General features: G+C 47.2%; 1 protein-coding gene across 2 annotated transcripts in view; it reads right to left on the bottom strand.

The window, feature by feature from the left end:
* Positions 1-376: 376 nt before the first annotated feature.
* LOC149364731 (glutathione hydrolase 1 proenzyme-like) overlaps positions 377-23,918 on the bottom strand; it is a 36,000-nt gene continuing 12,458 nt past the window's right edge. For both annotated transcript variants that reach the window (XM_089570181.1, XM_089570180.1), the window contains 8 exons: positions 17,266-17,429; positions 16,332-16,488; positions 15,769-15,837; positions 13,317-13,386; positions 11,741-11,928; positions 7,711-7,945; positions 6,909-7,034; positions 377-1,164 (listed from right to left, as the gene is read on the bottom strand). In XM_089570181.1, the coding sequence (XP_089426307.1) occupies positions 982-1,164; positions 6,909-7,034; positions 7,711-7,945; positions 11,741-11,928; positions 13,317-13,386; positions 15,769-15,837; positions 16,332-16,488; positions 17,266-17,429 (1,192 nt within the window). In that variant the 3' untranslated portion in view covers positions 377-981. The remainder of the gene's footprint in view (positions 1,165-6,908; positions 7,035-7,710; positions 7,946-11,740; positions 11,929-13,316; positions 13,387-15,768; positions 15,838-16,331; positions 16,489-17,265; positions 17,430-23,918) is intronic.

Genomic DNA, 23,918 nt, shown 5'->3' with positions numbered 1-23,918 from the left:
CTACCAATTGAGCTAACCGGGACGGCAAGCTTATGGTAGAGCGAGAGCGAATTGATCAATAACTCGAAGTGGGAACAGTGTTGGTCGAATGTTTAGGGGAATCCCCCAAGGTGGAGTAGATTTGTAATAAGGGAGTAATTACTCATTGGCATCCACCCGAGCGCAGCCATACGGCTACAAAGGAAAGCTATACAGCTTTCCCAGAAACTTCGTAGTTGAAGAAAAATTCGTGCTGGTCCGGGGTTCGAACCCGGGACCACCGGGCAAACGGGCAAACGGCAGTCAAACGGCAAACGGCAGTCACTAAAGACACGACAGGTAGAGAGAACGACTTTATTGAAGGATCACCCTCAAGGCGCCAGATTCACTTGGTCAAGGTGTGCTGGGCTCATAGAAAGTTCACTCATCTATTTTCAATACTGTTTTCATTAGACTCAGTTTACTGCTGTCGCATAGTACAGTGTTTCACTATTAACGCCTGAAGCCTCGTTACAAGCCTCTTAACTGCTGCCACTTCGTCAGCGTCACTGCCATCCTCAGCATATCACCTGTGGCCAACCTCTTCCTCATGCTTCCTCACTTGAATCAATGAACCTTGTACCTCCAGGCCTATCGTAAGCCATAATGTAACTTGAATAAACACCACTTTAATAAAATTCATGATATCGTAAAAGATCGACTGCATTAAAACTGTTCACTTCACAGTGTTAAAAAAAATCTACATTTTGGCTCATAAAATACAAATTGTCTGAGAAAATAAAACAATTAAGTTACGAGGTGTTGCTAAATATATTAACCAAGATCCCTCTGGCACAATCATGCCTTCAATGCACGTCCAGTTAAGGTCGCTAGACGCACCAGAAGTTAAAAAAAAAAAGAAACAAGCGCTGCAATATCACGCAGACGCCACAACGCCGACTGCATTTCGCGTCCGTGCTGCGGGAAGAGGACGGCGTGCGGCCGTGTGCGTAGCGTGCGTGTTCAAGTCCTATCATTCTTGTAAACCGGGTGCACGTATCCGACACCCGCTGAGCTTCCGTCGGTGCGCTTGGTGTCGGCGGGCGCCATCCACGAGTCCCGAGCTGTGGTAAGGATTGCCGTGGCGGCTGACGTGAAGGTCACATGCTCAGTGGGCTGTTCAAACTTCTTGGACAATATGGTCCCCTGCACGCAAACCGAACAAGGCAACTCCTAGTTTTTGAGTGGCACCCACTTTAGCTAGGCAAGCACTAAAGGCTGAACGATAGCAAGAAAAAAAAAGTGGAGACTATAGCGCTGAATTTACGACATACACAGCTAGTTGGAATTTGTTAATTCGATAGCACTAGTAGCCTCAGCACAGAAAAAAAATAATGGCGTGGTTATCATAAAATGCGCTGATTGGTCGATACAGTGATTTCATCACAGAGTCAAGTGACATGGGCGAGCGTTAATTGGTCGACGGAGTGTGTGACGTCATGAGACCACATGACATGGCCGAGTTTGCGGGTGCGCTGCTCACGTGACAGGGCCGACCGCGGTGGTGGGTTATAGGCGGCGGTTGGCAGCCGAGTCCGGCTGTGCGCAGACGTGTATACACAGCTTCGCGTATCAGGTTGGAATGAAGCCGGAATCAGTGCCGCGTGTGCACCGTAGTGGCACAACCCCGCAAGCAGAGACGGTGACCACGGAAGTATGTCGCTGAAGATGGAGTATCGGCGGCTGCGTAAGCTCAGCGCATGCAGTGAGCCGCAGTGACATGAGGAGAAGCAGGACGAGCGGACGGCCACGAAATAAGATCGAACAAGGGCCACGAAAATGCTTTGTGGCCCTTAATTGCCCCGTTTTAAAGAAAAAGAGAGAGACTTCTTAGAAAAAAAAAAAGATAAGTGTCCTTACTGATGGTCATGGAGTATTCATTACTTGATGTTCACGATGTGTTCCCTTTTACATTGGCGCTAACTGTATATTGCTTAATCGTACTAGTTTTGGAACGGCGCATATAAGCCGCAGTTATACAGTGCAAAAAAAGTAAGTTCGTTGTCTTCACCATCATGTATTAACTATTGTCGATATTGTGCCGTTTCTAAAGCAGTGCTCAAGACAAGGGCAAGGCAGAGGACAGGACTAGCGCAGTTTAGATGTTTTCTAGACAGAGGAATTGGTAGTGGTAAAAAGGATTGAACACCCTTTTTTAGGGGACACTGACGAGAAATTGAAGCTAGCTTGCCTCGATACAGATGCCTTCGAATCGGCCCAGCACCCTGTCACTGTAAGAAAAGAACAGTAGCGCAACCAAGACGAACACAAGAGAGGACCACACAGAACTAGCGCTAAACTTCATCTAACTTTATTCACTAACAGCGCAGCAAATATAAGAAAAACCAGGACACGTGCAGAGAGATACCAATTTCCACACAACACTATCTACAGAACCGTTCAAGATACGCCATTTCCGATTTCAAGAGGTTCACCGACGTATCGCTAACACAAGATACACCTCTCTTCCTTATATGAAATGCTTCCAATAGTTCCCTTGCCTTGTGTCTTTGCTTTTACCTAAAATCTTTATCTCATGAAACTTTACCTTTATCTTTATCATGAAACTTTATCTAAAATCTTTATCTCATGTAAAAGCAAAGACACAAGGGCAAGGAAACTATTGGAAGCATTTCATATGAGGAAGAGAGGTGTATCTTGTGTTAGCGATACGTCGGTGAACCTCTTCAAATCGGAAATGGCGTATCTTGAACGGTTCTGTAGATAGTGTTGTGTGGAAATTGGTTATCTCTCTGCACGTGTCCTGGTTTTCCTCATATTTGCTGCGCTGTTAGTGAATAAAGTTATACCCCTGCCACACGGCAAATTTAATGTCATTGCCATCGAATGACATTCGTTGAAAACGACATTAGTTTGCTGCCACACGAGAAAATCTAATGTCATTCGATGAAAACGACATTAGGTATCGAATGAGTTCCCTGAACACATTCGCCTGCGACGTCCGAGCTAATGTGTTCCCTCGACACCAGAGACTTGGGGAGAATATACACCGAAAAAAAACGATTACAAAAACGTCACAAGCACTGTAATATTTCCGCGTCCCTACGATTGTGCTGTCGTTCATTTATGTATATAAAAATGCCAAATAGAATTGGAAAAAAATAAAACTCACTCTCGCTACCAGCCTTGCGTGGTTAACATTCACAACATGGCGACGCCCAGCTCGCCCGCTTCGGACCGAATACTGCGTCGCCGCTGCATTTTTCGACGCGATAGCTTGCTCTAAACGGTTGTATTCGCTTTTATTTTGTACATTCTCATCCCTCCGTAACAATATAGGTTTGAAATATCAATCGCTTTTGAGATAAATTTCAGAATTTCTTGATGCTACGCTTAACTATGTACGGCGTACACTGTCGTCATAGCAACGACCCCGAGCGAAGTATTTCTCCAACTTTGCACTAGAATCTACATTTTCATTTCATCCAATTGATTTACATTAAAAAAAACAAAGCCTTCGAATGCATTCATTACTGCCGTTAATAAAAGAGAAAAACGTTTTTTCGGCACTCAGTTCAGAAGGTTTGACTTGCTATCGTCTAGATGGCGCCACAGTATGTTATGCTTCTCGCGCGCTACGCTAGTCACACCCAACCACCGTGCTCCCTACTAAAACTGTTGTGAGGGCAAGCGGCAGTGCGCGCAAGGTGCGCCCGTAGCATGCGCAAAGCTTTTGCGGACGCACAGATAATACTGTCTAATTTCACCATAGAGAGCATTTCACAATATGACGTCCTCCATTTGCCTGCCGCCGCTGGCTGAGGTTTGGCTTGGCTTGGACTTAAGGTGGATAGCAGTGATCAACACGTTATTGAAATCAACGTTTTTAGATCCCTCGCACAGCGTGCCTATCTAAATACGTTGATTAAAATGAGGATGAAGATTTTAGAATCGGTTTCCATTAGCAAAGCAATACTTTTTGCAACGTATTGAAGCATACATCGAAATTTTTGTATGCTGTACTCACTGTACTCTCTTTCCATCGCAATCGCCATCATTTGCAAATGACATTAGTTTTTGCCGTCTAGCAGCGCGCAGAAAAAATGACATTAAGTCGAACAAATGTCATTCGATGAGAATGACATTAAATTTGCCGTGTGGCAGGGGTATTAGATAAGTTTAGCGATAGTTGTGTGTGGTCCTCTCTTGTGTTCGTCTTGGTTGCGCTACTGTTCTTTTCTTACAACATGCACCATCTAGCCCAACAAAAAGTTCTAAACCCTGCCATTATATTCATTCATAATACCTATTCATATTAAGTCAGCGTATCATCCTTAAATGCAGAATCAAACTTGTCAACCCTTGTGCTTCCTCACCGCATCGCCAGTATAACCCTGTTTCATAATTTCTCTTACAGCACCTATGACTTACGCAGGCTGCATTACACTACTAGCTCGCATATCTCATCGCACTGGCCATATTTTTCGAGTTGCCTGGCCTTGAGCCCATACGGTCAAGTTCCCTGCCTCTTTCTTCCCCCACGCAGCATGATGTTGGAACGGCCCTTCCCACAACATCACCGCTATCGCCTGCCCATCGGACTTCAAAGCAGTAGCAGATCATACTACTTGTTTAACTAACGTGGCAACCATTGCGGTTATTTTCTGTAAGAGCCGCCGCGGTGGCTCAGTGGCTATGATGCTCGGCTGTTGGCCCGAAAGACGCGGGTTCGATCCCGGCCGCGGCGGCTGAATTTCTTTAGAGGAGAAATTCCAGGCCCGTGTACTGTGCGATGTCAGTGCACGTAAAAGAACCCCAGGTAGTCGAAATTTCCGGAGCCCTCCACTACGGCGTCTCTCATAGCCTTAGTCGCTTTGGGACGTTAAACCCCATAAACCAACCTAAACCAACCAACTATTTTCTGTAAAGCCCACCCTTCTGTAAAACCATGCTGTGTTTAGTTAAGTGACCCCCCCCCCCCCCCCCCCCCTTCGCATCGAGCGCGGAGAAGGCAAGAATTTTAGTGAATAAGAGAAAGAAAATCTAATAGAAAACGGCATGATCAGCCCAAAATGCGTCATCTGACTGGCATTGAAAAAATTCGCTGCGGCTTAGCTTGGTTAAGCCCGGTAATTGCGAAAGCAATATCCGTACCTACGCCATGGTACAGCTGGTAGTGTAGCTGGTGGTGGTGCTTGTGGTTATACTTGTGGTGATGCATCGGTAATACAATCCAATCCGAACCAATCCAATCCCATCCAATCCATTCCATTCCAATGCAATCCAAGCCGATTCAATCCTATCCAATCCACTGCTATCCAATCCAATCCAATCGAATCCAATGCAATGTAATCTACTGAATCTAATGTAATCTAATCTAATCCAATCCAGTCCAATCCAGTCCAATCCAATCTAATGTAATCCAATCTAATCCAACTAATGCAATCAAGGTCAAATGAAGGTCAAAGGTGGTCACCGCCGCGGCACGATGGTGGTCACCCTGCAAAGTGCAAGTAGTATTGGTTTCGCAATAATATAAGAAGCGCTGCCATTTGCCCGAATATTGAAGCTGAATGGCCGAACTATAGCGTTTCGCATTGTGGCCGCTTATTCTTTAATACGGTCAGCAGCCTCGCCAGAGTGTGTCAGAGTGGTGTCAGAGTGGTGTATTCCGCTCAAGTAACAAAGAGGTGCAAAGCGATGATTCCTTCTCACTAGAGCATTCGGCATTAAGCCCGCCGCGGTGGCTCAGTGGTTACGGCGCACGGCTGCTGACCCGAAAGACGCGGGTTGGATCCCGGCCGCGGCGGCTGAGTTTCGATGAAGGCGAAATTCTACAGGCCCGTGTGCTGTGATGTAAGTGCATGCTAAAGAACCCCAGGTGGTCGAAATTTCCGGAGCCCTTAACTACGGCGTCCCTCATAGCGTGAGTTGCTTTGGGACATTAAACCCCAATAAACGAAACCAACCATTCGGCATTAAGAGCGAGCGGCCAGCAGGATCAGTGTGGAACCGGAAAAACCGGTTTTTCGTTTCTAGGCAATAGGAATGCGAGAGGGAGGTTGCGCTCGCCCCTCGTCACTCAAAAAGATTGCAACTCCACATTATTTGCCGGTGGCGCGAGCGCACAAAGGGTGAGCGGCACTGCATTTCAGAAGGGCGATTTCCGTTCGCTCTCGATGTCGAAAGCCCGTGTGTCAACAGGCCAGCGTGAGGTACCCGTGTTTTTTTTTTTTTTTTGTGGGGGGGGGGGGGGGGGGGCAAGGCAACTCTTTTCACTGTGTCGTCTAGTTTCGCAGGATAGTAGCAACAACTCAGACTGCAAAATCAAACATGTGAACCAGTTTGTGAAGTGTCAAAAAGGGGTTATGTACAAAATTCTGTTGAAGTGTGGGAAGGTGTACATCGGACAATCGGACCGATGTGTTAATGAGCGCCTATGGGAACACAATTTGTCCTTGTGAAACGGTACCGGTTCACAGCTTCCGGCACACATCAATGAGTGTGTAAAAGAAAATGACAGAAAACAAAGCAAAAAAAAAACGATGAGTGATGCAAGGCTCCAAGGCACCAGCATCTTGTGCAGGAGCGCCGACACTCCTGCGCGAGAACTGGCTGAGGACTACCATGTTAGGAAAGGTGGTAGTTCATGTGTTCGTACACCATCTGTGACATTGCATGATAAAGATTTTGCCTTTCTAGATAAATTAGATAAGAGGTGAGCCACCTGTGCCCTTCATTTGGTGCTTTTTTCTGGTTTTTTGGCTTGCACGACGCATCTGTGATTATCCATTTTTTCAATATATATATCTTGTACTTTTCTTGAATAAAACAGTGGCGCTCCGTCCTGTCTCCCTTGTATTATTGTGTCGTCTTTGTGTGCGCAAGAAAAGAATTCAGCGTGAGAGAGGCTCGCCTGCGGCACACACCGGGTTGAAGGCCGACGACGGCGTGCCCACTTGGACCTTGAACGTGACGGCATCGAGTTTCGGGTGCACGGGAACGTTGTACTCGACGCAGCTGTTGAGCGGGTACTTTTCCGCGCAGGCTAACATCTGGAACAAGCGCCACAAAAGAACTATTAACAGTCAATCAATGCCACATCAACGCGCATGCATGGACGGCCTGCAATCTTGTGGGACACACAGAAACTAGGGTATGCGCCTTCTAACGCAAGCATGTCATCATCTGTTTTTAATGTGAAAGAACTACTAGTCCCCCTACGAGAAAATCCGGCGGCTTGTGTGTGTGTGTGTGTGTGTGTGTGTGTGTGTGTGTGTGTGTGTGTGTGTGTGTGCGTGCGTGCGTGCGTGCGTGTGTGTGTGTGTGTGTGTGTGCGTGTGTGTGTGTGTGTGTGTGTGTGTGTGTGTGTGCGCGCGCGTGTGTGCGTGTGTGTATAGTTGTAGATGGTGAAGAAAATCCCAGCGATGTCAAGAAAAATAGGGCGACGTCATCAAGCGGCCGTATGACGCACACAGAAATCCGAGTAGCGCCATTTCAGACAATCCTATACATGTCGTTCGTTTATATATACTCGCCACTGGCCGACCTCAATGTGGCGGAAATTTTCCCGAGAACATTTGTATCAAAACTGTGACGCAACCGTATGTCGTACAGCCTTCCGGGTGGTGTCATACGATTACTCGTTGCATGTAACCCGTGCAAAACGAGAAGTACTATATGCACCCGATGGCTTCCATCTGCGCTAGCAGAGGGCCACTCATTGCGCACCAGACCGAGGGCCGATATTGCCGCCAGTCCTCCGCTGGCCCCCAGCACGGCGTGGAGGTTCACTTTCTTGCTGGCGTTGGTGACGATGGTGGGCACCATGAAGGTCAGCGGCCGCTTGAGTGGTCGCAGCAAGTTGACCGGCGACTCGGTTCGCCCATGTTTGCCGCCAGCTTTCCCGAACGCGTCCATGTAGTTGTTCATAAAAAAGCCCGACACAAAGTACTTGGCGCCGAACCTGCGAAAGCCAGAAAGGGGAGTCAATAAATGAGACACAGGCGTATAAACCATTCAGCTAATGCTGTTCATAAAAATTATAATGTGGGGCAGTTCTTTAACCAGCATAGAGTTACGAAAGCGGTACTGAAACGCACAGAAACGGCTTAAATGGCGCACAAACTGCAGCTGATCTATCAGTGTTACAACACAGTGCAAGGAACGAGGAGAATATAGAAGAGACCAGTGCCTGAAGGGACCAAAGACGAAGACTGCTGTCTCATGGAGCAAGATAACGTCCTTGTTCTTTGCTCTGTGTTGCCACAATGGAGCACCGTTAGCCCATCATCTCACTTTTGTACACTCACACACAACGGAACGTGGCTCTACTATTTCAATATTATCGGTTTGGAAACTGGGGAACCTCCGCGCTCACCTCATATTCTCCCCTGCATTATGACCAGCGCATGCAGACAAAATGGACCTTTTAAAAGGAACGCTTAGTCAGCGTAAACACAGCCTCTGACCGTCGCTTTGCTGGTGAGGGGATTATGGCTCGATTTTCTGCTGCTCTCTCCAGGCATCGCATAACACCGCCTCTGCTGTCCATTCCAGTCACTAGCCTCTACTTTCCGGCAGATGGCGACATTAGGCCATGGAGCCACTCGAAGTCACTGACAACGCGATGCAAGTTTTTGCATGGCACCCAGTGCTTAAAGTCTGGCTGCATCGAAGGGGGTCTTAGTGAATCAAGCGCAGATGGAGAGGGAATAAAAAGGAAAAGACAGAGAAAGCAACTGGCGGCCTATTTTACACATCGTTTTATACGAAGGTGGTGTATTGGTTTTTGAACACAGGAAATAGCGCAGCACCTGTCTCACGTATAACGGTGGACACCTGAACCACGCCGTAACGGAAGGGAGGAAGGTAGGAGTGAACGAAGAGAAAAGGAGGTGCCGTAGTGGAGGTCTCCGGAATAATTTCCATCACCTGGGGATCTTTAAGGCGCACTGACATCGCACAGCACATGGGTGCCTTTTGCGTTCCGCCTCCATCGAAACGCGGCCGTCGCGGTCGGGTTCGAACCCGGGTACTCCGGTTCGGTAGACGAGCGCCTTAACAGCATTTTAAGGTTGTTTTAGAGCGCAGCTCTTTGGCGCCCGTTCCTGCATTTCGCAGCGTCTCCGTTGTCCGTTGTAAACAGCTCCGCAGCCGGGGCCACGGTGGAAGAAACAGACTTCCACCGTGGCCGGGGCAGCGCGCTGCTCTAGTTGCGCTAGGGCTTTAAAGGGACCATGAAAAGAATTAAAAGCCGCTTGTAAATGTTAGAAGTGATGCTCAGAAGCATTGACACCAAGTATGAGTCTTCGGAACTCAGCCGGCAATTTATTATGAATTTTTAAAAACCGTGTTTTTCAAAATTCGCGGGCCGCTTGGTGTCTTCGTAGGGAGCAATTCTGAAACCAAAACCGGGAAGATAGACGTCACTAGTCCCATGACGTCGGCAGGCCACCACACGCTGTCATTCGCTAGAGCCGCGGCAGCTTCGACGTCACGGGCACACTTCCGGTAGCGGTGAAAATCGTCTGCTCGAGCTGCCGCGCGACCCCCTGGGGCAAGCGCGAGCGAGGGCATTGCCTTCGCGCATATGGTTTTAATTTACCTCTGCCGCCTCTTTCTGTCGCGAGTTCGGGAGCCACTAGCAGTGCCTTTTTCGACCGCCCAAGATGAATACGCCTTGCTGTGTCGTCGGCTGCAAACCCAGTGACTGGCGAGGTGTTACTCCTAGAGATGTGCGTGAGCGAGCAGCCTGGATGGAGCGCATCGGACTGCCAGCGTCGCACGCACGCCGAAGACTCCGCGTTTGCGGTCGACACTTCGCACCTGACGCTTACTACTATAACCCAGCGCTCGTTCGATAGTCAGGCATGAATGTCAAGCACCTGAAGCTTCGACCGAAGTCGCTGCCGACACTGTTTCTTCCCGCCGGGAAGGTGAGTTTCCAGCTTACAGCCATCGGTATGGACGTTTACACGATATGATCTGCGATGGAAGACAATTTTATCTACGAGAACTTAAAAAAAGGTGCCGCATTTACTTAGGGCACAGGACGAATTCGAAGCGTTAGCTGTCGCGGAGGGCCTTGGCCTGACGGCTACGTACTGCTGCTGTTCACATTCGGCTGCTGCTTCGACATGCAGACTCGGTCCCGACCTTCTTTGACTCTCCCGTCCGTTTTACGACCGTAATACCGTATGTTCCTTGTGTTCTAAGTCGGGCGGCGCGATTTTGCGATCCCGCAGCCGGGTGTCCAACATCATTCGAGAGCTAGGCTCAGTATATGCACGGTGTTTCACACCAAGACTTGGCAGCATCGGTGTGACGGCCGAACCAGCGCACAAAAAAATAAAACATTGTGTGAGCCGGGAACAGGTCCGGGTCCATTCTGCCAACTAGCAAAGAAACCCGACGCGCGCCGCAATCCAAGAAAGCGCCGAGACCGGAGAGACGCTGCCGACGCACGCTGCTCCTTGCGAGTGCGACAACCGGAAGTTGTAAACCGAACGTCAGCGATTGACGTTTTCATGGGCGGAGCCCAGTCCCGGAGCTGTTATCTTTATTTTTTTATGGTGCCCCGCGCGTACGAGTTGAGGGGGGAGAGGAGGAGGGTGATTTTTAATCGCCTATAACTTCGTTGTTATTGATGCTAGCTCAAAAATTCTTGCGCTGGAGTGACGAGTGATGGATTGCCTATCTTTACATAATCTCAATAAATTTGTTTCATAGTCCCTATTTCATAGTCCCATAGTGATAGTCCCTCATAGCTCCTGGCGCTATCTCTCGCGACCTCCCGATAACTTAACTGCTCTCTTCGCTCCTCCTCCAATGCCACCCTTGTGCGGCGGTAATCAGAGCTCCGGATCGGTGGCGGCGGATCTCGATATGTGCACCGCCCGAGCCAAAACGCAGAGCCGCCGCCGTTCGCCACTGCAAACCGCCTGCCTATATATATATATATATATATATAGTTTATTCTATGACAGTTATTTCTGAGCCATGAGCGAGGCAACTGGTGGAAGTCCTTCGTCTGCCGCTGCTGCTAAACGAACTGCCAGAGCAGAGGCCCAGCGCCGTCGCCGCCAGAATTCAGAGGTGCGTGCCGCCGAAGCAGAAGCTTACCGTCGCCGCCGTCGAATTCTTTCCTCAATCTATCGAAAAGCTGAAACAGCTGATGAGCTGCACTCAAATTCTGCATTAGGAAGTAACGTAATCGTCGGAAATTTTTTTCTCCCAGTTCATATCACAGGACTGAAACAAATGATCCCCACGCTATACCAGTATGCGCGTTGCTGTTGTACAGCCTTGTAGCTGAGCGGCAAGCTCTGGTCTGACTCGTGGTGCGAAGGCATGCGTTGCCCTTTTTCTTCGACCCTTTGTGAGTTCTGTCAACTATGCATTTTTCTCTCTCTAGGATTTGAGAAAATACGTTAATCATTCTTACTAAAAAGCAGAGCAATATTTTCTAAATGATAAAGAAACGTTTTGATAAAGAAACGTTTCGACCACCACTGACAAGAAGAATACGAAATGGCTGCTTGCTTCATATTCATGCAGTCTCTACATTCTAGCACGGGGGATCTAGATTCCTTGCCAATACTGGGGGGGGGGGGGGGGGGGGGGGGTTGAGGCCCCCCCGAGACCCTCTGAATTTAAACACTGATGACGCTAAACAGTGAATCACAAAGAAAGTCACCAAATGAAGAAGAAGACAGTAAGAGGGGCCGCTGTAACACCCGTCCAACAAATTTGTGCTCACTCCGAGTTTAGGCCCGTAGTGATCGAGAGCGCATTGCCAAGATGGTCCCGAATGGAGAGGTGCGCTCCGCCGAAGTCTTCACCCACGTCGTGTACAATACCGTACTCATCGTACTTATCCTTCGGTAAGCCAGGGTTAGGTGCGTCTTCAAAGCGCTTCAGTATATCAGGAGATACCTTGGATTCCTTCTGCGGCGTGAAGAGAGCAAGACTTCATTCAGAGCAGGACAAACACCCGCTAGTTTACACAGAAGTCGCTACTGGGCTAACATTCATGACGGACACAAAACAACCGCACCGAAGACAAAGGACTGCCAAGAGGAATGTCATCGTGCGTTTCACGCGCCAGTCGTTTGTATTTAGAATGCTGTTTTTTCCCCTCCCTTTTCCCTATTTCACACAACAAACTGTGGGCATACCACGGACAGTACGACATTTCTGGAAACAAACTTTAAGTGTGGATACAATCACGGACTTGGAAAGCACATTTGGGCCGTGAGAAGACTGGCCTCAAAGATTATTCACCGTGCTTTGTGCCGCGATCGAAAAGAAATAGCCGTAATCATGGAGACTGCTGAAGCTTTACTAGACGACACAGCAAACACTGTTGATTGATGGCACTCCTAGTTTCCTTGTTGCGCAACATTTCCTCAGAATTCGCAACGCGGCACGTCTCAGGTGGAAGTAATGACCGCATTGAACGCACACTACAAGCAAAGCAGATTTTGACTACTTTGCCACTGCTCACAACCATCGGTCACTTTCCTTTTTTTCTTTTTGAAATAACTGATTATCACAATTACCATGACCAATTTTATGATACAGCGTGTTTTCTATTTTTTTTTTTCTCGCCATCGTCATCGCATCTGCAAAAGCACTAACCAAACAGGCTGCGCGCTACTTTAGCCTTCATTGCGATCACAAATTCGCCTCTATGGGCATAAAAAGAGAGTAAGCTGTACTGTAGTGCATTCTCTTTTAGGGGCAGGGTATTCTGCCGAAGCCTTGGGGCAGATTTCCATTACAGAAAATGCGGAATAATTACAGTTCGCAACAGAAACTGATTCCCTCTTGAAAACATGCGAACTTTTAGCGGTTACGAAGACTTTTGACTAGGTTTAAATCCCCTCGGCTTGCTAACCTCAGGACCTCCTATGCCGCGTTTAAATGGCTCCTCCAGTTGCTAACTACATCAAGTTACTACGCCTTGAGGTAGGAATATACCTCCATTGCCAAGAGTAAGCATCCCGTTTACTTCGTGATTGGGTACTATACCCTGCCCCTAAAAGGAAATGCGCTGGAGCGCAGCATAACTCTCTTTTTACTCATGTATAGGCTGATTCGTGTTTAGCGTGCAGACGGAACACGGTATATTGCATTCTCCACTTCAGTATGCATAGATTACCTCGCTTACGTCACTAGTACGCGAGCACGGCATGACAGCTTTCAGTCGAGGAGACGGGAAAGCTTCGATATTAACAACTCCGGCATGCGCTGTTTGCAGCCGTCTAGTGAACTTACTGCAGGCAAACTGCGTGTCAGTATAGGTGGCGTCGAAGACGTTCTTTTCAACTTACTTGTATGGCACCTTCACTATCCCCAAGCTCAGCTCTCCCGGCGAAGATGAACTTCAGTTTTTCCACGTACCTAACAGGGCGAAAATTTGCGCTCAGTGAATAATCGCTACGAGTGTATAGCCACATGACGAGCAGGAATATACAGCACCACGAGCGGAGACTAGGAAAAGTGGTCGTTGAAAGCTTATGGTGCCTTATGGTGCCTTCGGCTGAGACGCACTGCCTCCGTGCCGGTGCGCAGTAAGTGACGTCAAATACTACACGAGTGGCACGTCCCCTTGCACATCAGCCGAACGTGCTAAACACTCGCAGAGTGCCGTTTCTCTTCCTGCCCTCTGTTCACCGAGGCCCTCGATAATCTTAGAGGCTTTTCTTACGAGCGGCCGACGCCAACAAGCGAAGTCAGTAATTTGTACAATTAGCAACAACCTCTTGAGAACACGGCGGGAAACGCGAGCTCCACGAGCCTGCTCGTGAGATACTGCGATTAATTATGGTGGCGCATGCTTCTCAGACATCACACAAAGGCGTTATGCTTGCCGGTTTCGATGCATACGCCTTTAGAGCTTCAGCTATAGAGTAACTCCCGAAAATATCTGCAGGTGACTCTCAGTCTACTAAGCGCCCCACATTGTCGCTTTATTGATATCCTTTAACCTGTGCATACGTTTGCAAAAAGTATGATGTTATAACATGCAGACATGCCAGATGAACAGCATATGCCGTTCGCTGCTTGCATGAGCTAAGGCAGAACTAGCAGCACTAGAAATATTGACAAACCATTAATTTTCTCATAAGAGATACGGCTAGCCGGCCTGTGGCTGCTTGATTGCAGCGCGAATAAGTGTATTGCTGCTATAATATCCAACAATTCTGTAAAATATGTCCACCAGCATTAAAGATATTGACAAACCTCTAATTTTCTCATAATAGATATGGCTCGCCGGCCTGTGGCTGCTTGATTGCAGCGTGAATAAATGTATTGCTGCTATAATATTCAACATTTCTGTAAAATATGTCCACTTGTAATGCTTTTTCCTCTTCGTCGATGCTGAGTCAGCAAACGCTTGTAGCGTGAACAGCGTCGTCTGCTAGCGCGCGCTGCACGACAGGATTGCACCGCGCTCCACCGTCGGTCTCCACGGTGGCACGGTGGCGCGCACGCGTGTCGTGCTCGTCCAAGCCGAACGTACGGCACTGCGCGAGTGGCATCCAGCCGAACGTGGGGCACCGCACGAGTGCGCAAAAAACTGCACGAGTGCCGTCAGCCGAAGACACCGTTAGTTGGAAGGCACATTTAAGCTAAGCCTAAAGGTATGACGCGGCAGCTTTAATAGGTGAATGCCGAATATGCAGAACTGACCATCGTCTACTTAACATTCATAGATCGCGGCGAGTCCTCATACCACTACCAGCGCAATGGCGCAGCGGTTAAGCGATGCGCCAATGCGCGGTTACCGGTTACCCTAGGCGCTGTGGCCCAACAAATTTTGGCTATTTCGACGAGTTACGTGTACTGGAGAGGTTGCTTTGCCTGCAGGCTTCTTGGAAGCGCATGTATTTTGGCACGATGTATATAGCCGTAATTTGTTGGGCCATAGCGCCGAGGGTAACCGTATTTTCGATATTCTAAAAACTGATATAGATGTTACTTACGGTGAGCTACACACCTGACAGTAATAGTTAAAAAGTTAACTATTCAGTAATAGTTAACCATCCTACTAGTTAGCACATCTTAGCTGTATTCTGATGTACTACTGTGCTGACAATGTTATGCTGAGAAAAGCACTCTTCTAACTCGAAAAGCCTATTTTCAAAAACAGCGTAAAGTCTTAGGTGAAACGCCCTATCCAGTGCAGACGCCAGCGCCAACTGCTGCCATAGCGGCCGAACGAGAGCCACTTGGAGCATCGTATCGATGTTATGGCAACGTTATCCAGAAGAAAAAAAAACACTCCATCTCTGAGCCGGACTCAAGCCACAGTTGGCGAAACGAAAACAGCTTCATTTCCCGTTGCGTACATGTGTGGAAATGATTCACTAGAGAGTTAATTAAGGCAAAGCGTGATGCGCGACCCGCTACCGCGGAGCCCTGGCGGGCAGCAATCCGTGCGCGCTGATTGGTTCCGACGTGGTAGGCGCGCACCTTGCCTTCCTCCACGGCGGGCACGCAGCCGACGGCAACGTGGCGCCATCTGGCGCCGTAGTGGCGTTCTGCGCACGCGCAGCGGTGCCTAGCGGAAGCGGATCACGTAAACGGGTCAGCTATGCTTGAACTCTCTATTTTTAAACATTAGTTCTCCACCAGTCTCCAGGTGGGCTGAAGTAGCTGAAACCGAAATTGGCTAGAGTTTCTTACTCCTGGGGTTGAGCTCATTTCGAAAAGATTGTACTTGCTGTGCCACGAGAACTGAAGTTTTTCAGTCGTCGCAGAAGTGATTGCGGCACTTACGTATTTAGTATCTTTGGCTTCATAACTGGAAGCGGCGGCTTTTTGACTGTTCCCTGCAGCACCGCATGACTGTAGGGAAAAATTTGAAAAAAAAAAAACGTCTCTGCATAAATTATTGAACATCTGTGGCCTGGACAACGACTGCATCATCATCTGTGCACCATCGCGACACGAGGGCAGCCAAAAAAGATATGGCTGCACCAACGTTTATTTTCTAATGGTCAACAAGGGCTTGCTCTCTGCTAGCTATTCACCGCCCTAACGGAGGTCACGCGGCCGCCAGTCGCGTTTCCGCATGCAGTGGCTACTGATTCTGACAGGTTCGTTGTGCACACACGGTTTTTGAGAGGAAATCGCTCGTGTACTATTTTAACTTATCGGATTAGTACAGGATTACTCTGCTCGCGTACTTTCCTCGCCTACAGTGCGTATATGTTGACGATGCATTGAAGCTGTAGACACATCTGCGAGGAGACGAAGGACGATCTAAAATCACAGCCCTGACCTGAAAAACGACAAACAGATATCTTCTACAGAGAGGCATGAAACAGGGCAGTGCTCACCCGATGGTGACGTTGTCAAGCAAGGCTCCCACGATGGCTCCGCTCGCAGGGAACGGAGCTGTGTGGACGGTCTTCTTGCCGTTTATCTCGGCTACAAGAGGCGGCCTCCACTGCGCCTTGTAGGCCGAGAGGTCTTCCGGGGTTATGATGCCGCCATCTGCGACCGGCATAGCAGACAGAAAACGACATGCAGTCCGATTCGCTCCAGCTCAATTTCATTTTCAGCCGCAGAATACATTTAGCGAATGTAAGCCGACATGGCTATCGTAGGTGTACTTGGTTCCGCGGTATATTAGGCTTGGGTGGTGTCATCAGTGCCGTCATCGCATCGCCATTGCGCGTCTTTACGCAGCGATGGTCAGTGCATCGTTCAGAAAAATATGGCAAACTCAGGGACTGCACATGTTTCTGAAATAAAAATAACTAAAGGAACAGCAGCCTATGAAAAAAACGCTTCTTCCTACCGTCTCTTACTGCGCCAAACCTCGCCTCTTCAGATAGGAGAAGATCGATGCGGCGGTCGTGGTTTTAGGTGCGATGGATGCGTGAAATCACTAACAAAAAAAAAGCCTCAACCGCATAGGAACTCTCATCGCTAGCGATCATGACACCACTAAAAACGTCCTGGATTGGGCGCTGATCACGTGAGGTTCCGCTCGCACTGCGGACGTTTGCTGGCACAGGGAGACGATCTCCAGTTTTTCATCGGTTCTATATTTTACACGGAGTAATTAAAAGTGTTTGGCTAAAAATATTGAATCGTGCAATGAAGGAAACTTGTTAAGCGCTCATGCTGATCGCAGACGGAGTTTGGCGGAGCCCTCTTTACGGTCGCCATCTTGGCTGGACTGCGGCGCAGCCTATAGTTCATGAAAACTGCCAATAGTGCCACAGTTTCTCTCAGCTCACCAAATCGGTCCGCCAGTGGACAAACCTTTTTTGAATTGGGCCGCCATCGTCTTGGCGAGGTCTCCGGTGTAAAAGATGTCGGCTCCTTTCGATGCGGCAATCCTCTTGAGTGTCTCTGCCAGGTACGGTTGGTGAAGCTTCTCATTCAGTTTCAGCCAGGTATTGGTCTGGGTGTTGAAGAAGACTTTCCTGAAATAGGAGGAGGAGACCCATGAACATCGGATAGGACTGCCATCTTTGTTTTTGTTCAGTGTTGCCAGACCCGGAACTTTTTTCCTGGAGTTTCGAATAGCTTTCCCGTAGGGAATCTATACAGTAACCAATCTAACTCGCCAAGAAGATGCATTAGGGAAAAGCCGCTGACGTGGGCAGAAACCTTTGTTGTTTGCGCCGTGTGCGTCGATCGCAAGCGAGTTCAGCCATTTTGTTCTACTTCAGTCCCGAGTTCAAGTGTTAAATTTGTGTTGGTGTGTTGAGCCTGGCGCATTTGTGTGATGGCGCCTTCGTCCCGCGTCCTCGCCGCATGAACGTCTGAAAGACGCTATCTTACACACACGCCAATTGCTCTCCAATCTTTCATCGAGGCTCGCTGTAGTGGTTTTGAAAACAAAAGCTAAAGCGAAACTGAAAGCAAGAACTAACAAAACCCTGAGATCGCCGCAAGAACCTTTCGATGTTTTTTTAGTGGCCATTCCCCGCATTTAGCAATTGTGTGTTTCTCCGTTTGTCTGAAGTCGGTTTTGTGGCAGGCTGCTCACCTGCCCACCGGGTGGTGGGCGATGTGCCCAGGTATGCATATATATGTGTGTATGCTGATCCGCAGTCGAAATGTATGTATGTATGTATGTATGTATGTATGTATGTATGTATGTATGTATGTATGCATGTATGTATGCACGCATGTATGCATGTATGCACGCATGCATGCATGCATGTATGCACGCATGCATGCATGCATGTATGCACGCATGCATGCATGCATGTATGCACGCATGCATGTATGCATGCACGCATGCATGTATGCATGCACGCATGCATGTATGTATGTATGTATGTATGTATGTATGTATGTATGTATGTATGTATGTATGTATGTATGTATGTATGTATGTATGTATGTATGTATGTATGTATGTATGTATGTATGTATGTATGTATGTGTGTGTGTGTGTGTATGTATGTATGTATGTATGTATGTATGTATGTATGTATGTATGTATGTATGTATGTATGTATGTATGTATGTATGTATGCATGTATGTACATGGTCTGTTCTGAAAGTAGTAGGACTGGTTTTTTCATGGGCGAACGGGCGGACGAGAGGTGGTCTGCGCGTGCAGGATCGTTGAAGGGGGATATTGGGAATGCTGGGAAAAATCAGCAGTCGGCTCTCAGCCGTTAAAAAGAGGAGGTCGCTTGTACTGTGAACCCCTGTCGAAACGTCTCGTCACGCAGAATCGTCGAGCGTTTACTGCATCAGCGATACGCGATCAAATTGAGTAAATCTTGGTAAAACGGGCAAAGAGACTCACAACATGATTAAGGAGGCCTGCGGTGACGCTTCCATGGGTAGATCAGGTGTTTTTGATAGGCACAAGCTTTTCCGAGAAGGTAAGGAAAGAGTGGAGGAAGAGACCGCTTCAGACGCCCTTCGACCAGCAAGACCAACGAAAATGTGTAGCGAGGGAAACATTTACTTAACAGGGATCTATCAGAATGATTGCTGATGACTTGAGCATTCCTCAAACCCAAGTTTTTGGGATCGTGACAGAAAACTTACCCATTAGGAAAGCGTGCGCGAAGTTGGTGCCGGGAGTGTTGTCAGAGGAGAAAAAGGCCAACCGGTAGGATCTTCGTCATCTGAATGAGGACCCCGATTTTTTGTCCCGCACAAGGCGGCAACGCTGTCTCAGCCCCCCTACAGCCTCGACTTGGCCCTGCCAGACTTTTTTCTATTCCCGAGAACAAAATCGACGCTCGAGGGGAAACATCACGGAGCGGTAGAGGTGGTTCAACAGGCCTTGACGAGGGAGCTAAACAGCATTCCGGTCCAGGCGTTCCTGGAGGCGTACGAAAATTGTAAAACTCATTAGCAGCAGTGAGTAGGTGCGGAAGGGTGCTACCTTGAAAAATTGTAGTCGTTTGTACTATTCTCTTGAATAAATTTTGTTTAAAAAATGAGTCCTACTACTTTCAGAACAGACCATGTATGTATGTATGTATGTATGTATGTATGTATGTATGTATGTATGTATGTATGTATGTATGTATGTATGTATGTATGTATGTATGTATGTATGTATGTATGTATGTATGTATGTATGTATGTATGTATGTATGTATGTATGTATGCATGCATGCATGTATGTATGTATGTATGTATGTATGCATGCATGCATGTATGTATGCATGCATGTATGTATGCATGCATGTATGCATGCATGCATGCATGTATGTATGTATGTATGTATGTATGTATGTATGTAATTTAAGTATAAGGAGGAACGTCGCTGCACATCGAAGCATTTATTAGGTCGACGTTTCGGCCAGAAGCTGGTCGAAAACGAAATGCTTCCATATGAAGTGATGTTCCTGATTTTCTGGAGTTTTTTAATGTGCACTGACATCGCACAGTACACGGGCCTCTAGAATTTCGCCTCCATCGAAATTTGCCCACCGCGGCCGGGTTGAACCCGCGTCTTTTGGGTCAGCAGCCGAGCGCCATAACCACTGAGCAGTATATACATATATATTCCGCTATAAAACGGGAGCCATGCTTTCAACTGCCGCCCGAACCCACTGGCACTTATCTACAACGTGAAGTTCTGTTTTGGGCAGCACGAAAGGCGCGAAGCGAGTGATGTTTTTTACTAGGCACGGATGAAAGCGCTGTAATCGCGGCGCATCCGGGCGCACGGAGCGCGCTGTCACGTGGTATATTTTAAATTCCGCGGGCTTTCGTTTTTCCCGAATAAAAACGGCCAGGCTAAGTCAATCTCGTTGGAAGTGCCTGGGTTTGACAATATTTGTGGAGCTCCACAAATTTCCTATGGATGCCTGAACGTTTCAAGCTATATTTAAAAAGTTAATTGATTTATCTCGATTAATTATTCAAATAGGACGAGCGAAAAATGGTACTGTAACTTTAGGTAAACCGTAACAATATCACGTGATTTCAGTTCTGAAGAACGCTCAGATTTTTTTTAAATGTTGGTACAAGTTAGCTGGGACACCCTGTATATATATATATATATATATATATATATATATATATATATATATATATATAGAGAGAGAGAGAGAGAGAGGTTGCGAAAGCATAAAGTACTTGACTGCTTGCAAGAGTATATAGCGAAGTATACGCTTCGTTAAAGGAAACATACATGATCTGTTCTGAAAGTAGTAGGACTCATTTTTTTAAACAAAATTTATTCAAGAGAATAGTACAAACGATTACAATTTTTCAAGTAGCACCCTTCCGCACCTACACGCTGCTGCTAATGAGTTTTACAATTTTCGTACGCCTCCAGGAACACCTGGACCGGAATGCTGTTTAGCTCCCTCGTCACGGCCTGTTGAACCACCTCTACCGATCCGTGATGTTTCCCCTCAAGCGTCGATTTTATTCTCGGGAATAGAAAAAAGTCTGGCAGGGCCAAGTCGAGGCTGTAGGGGGGCTGAGACAGCGTTGCCGCATTGTGCGGGATAAAAAATCGGGGTCCTCATTCAGATGACGAAGAAGATCCAACCGGTTGGCCTTTTCCTCCTCTGACAACACTCCCGGCACCAACTTCGCGCACGCTTTCCTCATGGGTAAGTTTTCTGTCACGATCCCAAAAACTTGGGTTTGAGGAATGCTCAAGTCATCAGCAATCATTCTGATAGATCACTGTTAAGTAAATGTTTCCCTCGCTACACATTTTCGTTGGTCTTGCTGGTCGAAGGGCGTCTGAAGCGGTCGTCTTCCTCCACTCTTTCCTTACCTTCTCGGAAAAGCTTGTGCCTATCAAAAACACCTGATCTACCCATGGAAGCGTCACCGTAGGCCTCCTTAATCATGTTGTGAGTTTCTTTGCCCGTTTTACCAAGATTTACTCAAAATTTGATCGCGTATCGCTGATGCAGTAAACGCTCGACGATTCTGCGTGACGAGACGTTTCGACAGGGGTTCACAGTACAAGCGACCTCCTCTTTTTAACGGCCGAGAGCCGACTGCCGATTTTCCCCAGCATTCCCAATATCCCCTTCAACGATCCTGCACGCGCAGACCACCTCTCGTCCGCCCGTTCGCCCAGGACAAAACCAGTCCTACTACTTTCAGAACAGACCATGTATTTATTCGACTCGACGTTTCGATCGGAAGACCGATCTTCTTCAGGAGTGATTTTACTTTGTTAACGCATCCCCTTTTATAGGGGTGTGCACAGAACAGGTAAGTGAGAAACACAAAGCACATAGCAGAAAAATACACATAAAAAATTATTAGAGGGAGTGCGACCCGCACGAAAAAAAAAGAGGAGAGTGCGAGGAACAGGTACTCAGTAAGAAAATACAACGTCCAGATGCGGCCTTTGCTCTGAGTACCTGTTCCTCGTACTCTTTTTTCATGTCGGTTGCACTACCTCTAATAATTTTGTGTATTTTTCTGCTATGGGCTTTGTGTTTCTCACTTACCTGTTCTGTGCCCACCCCTATAAAAGAGGATGCATTAACAAAATAAAATCACTCCTGAAGAAGATCGGTCTTCCGGTCTAAACGTCGAGTCGAATAAATGTTTCCTTTAACGAAGCGCATACTTCCCTATATATATATATATATATATATATATATATATAGCGAAGTATGCGCTTCGTTAGAGGAAACATATTTATTCGACTCGACGATATATATATATATATATATATATATATATATATGCTTCAATCAGTGGGACTGGTTTTGTCGGTTGATATACCTAGCCCAGGCCACCACGCCAGGCGACAATTCATTTATTCATGAGAGCCAGCTCGGGCAGAGCAATCTGGATCGCAACCCTAACCGAAGCGACCCATGTCCCACCGATTTCTTAATGATACCTCTGTAGGATATGTAGATGTAGCAAATTTCTCGACTAACAAGATGGTAGCTATGGTCATCAAAGAACATGGTAGACTCATAATTGCACCATACGCACTCAGCACACACACGATGGAGAAGAAACAGCCATTGCCCTAGCCATTGCGGGATCCTCGGCAGGAACCATTGTCAGCGACTCAAAATTGGCGATACGTAACTACACGTTAATAATAATAATAATAATAATAATAATAATAATAATAATAATAATAATAATAATAATAATAATAATAATAATAATAATAATAATAATAATAATAATAATAATAATATCTTTATTCATTCATTCCAATACAAATGCGGGCCTGCCAAAGCCTTAGAAGGCTTGAGTGGCAGCGCCCGGCAGCAGACGGCACACAACTCATGCACCGAACACACAAGTGCCAAAAAACAAAGAAAAAGTGGGGGATAAGAAAAGTAAAATAAATTCAAAGAGCGGAGTAAAAAAATGCAACAAACGGAAAAATAAAGAACACGTAAAATCAAATCGGAAGAATCACCCCACAAGCAGCACGGATTCTGTAAAATTCTCAGCTAACAAGGCGCATTTGCCTAATCTGGACGCCTGCTCATACCTCCCTTGATGGTAATGAGGCGGCTCATTACATAGCTCGGGAACTGTCCCGCCGAGATGGGTCGTGCAGCCCACCCGCCCTGTATTCCGGTAAATGACAGGTTGTTTTCTTACAGAGAAATCCTGCAGCGCTACAGGCTTGCAAGACTCAGATTCCCCTCAGCAGATAAAACGGTCTCCTAACGACAGGCGAAAGCCTGGCGTAAACTTCAAACTAACACTTATCCAAATCCCCCGTTGTGTAGCTTCTATTCGGAATGTCTCTACTCAGATAAATGCAAAATTGTGATAGCAAAGCCGACCTACATGATATGACCTGGAACTGCCCGCAATCCCTACCTCTGATCATTGGGAGGCTTTAATGCTCAACCCCGACCCGGGGACACAGGTCAAGCTCCTTCAGCTGGCTGAAGAAGGTGCCGCTGCCCAAGGTATAGCGGCCGTCGTTTAAGCGAGGGGCGGTTTCGGGTCGCCCCTCTGTATCCGCTGGTAATAACGTTTCGTGGGAAGTGGCGGGGCCAGTTCGTTCATTTTTCTACTTAAAACAGTGCGCAGGGACAGGACAAAGTCGAGAAACACAGAGACACAGCACTAAATAAAGTTTCACCACCGCCATCACCTACCGATAAAAGCACCTGCCATAGAAGGGCAATGGCGCGTCGCTTGACCACTTGCGTCAGGAGTGTACGAAGACTCCCAGGGATATATGAACGGAAAGAACGACCAATTCCGCATACATCGACATTACCTCATTAAGCAAGTTAAAGCAATATTTTTATCTGAGCAGGAGGTGCATGGGTTAAACTCCTGAGCCAACTCTTGGTGCTATTAATCTGTATTATGTTGTACTACCATCGTGCACTATAGGTCATATTCCATCACTTATGTACACTGGATCGCATTTCACATTATCAATTTTTGTTTGGTGAAACATGTTTGTTTGCTGATAAACTTGATGCAGTACATAAGAAATTGTTTTGTAATATTAC

Source organism: Amblyomma mixtum, chromosome 2 (genome assembly GCF_055824585.1).
Source record: "Amblyomma mixtum isolate Tamu chromosome 2, ASM5582458v1, whole genome shotgun sequence".
Taxonomy (NCBI): Eukaryota; Metazoa; Arthropoda; class Arachnida; order Ixodida; family Ixodidae; genus Amblyomma; species Amblyomma mixtum.
Note: the sequence above shows the minus strand (reverse complement) of the source record. Positions and strands in the feature narration are given on the sequence as shown.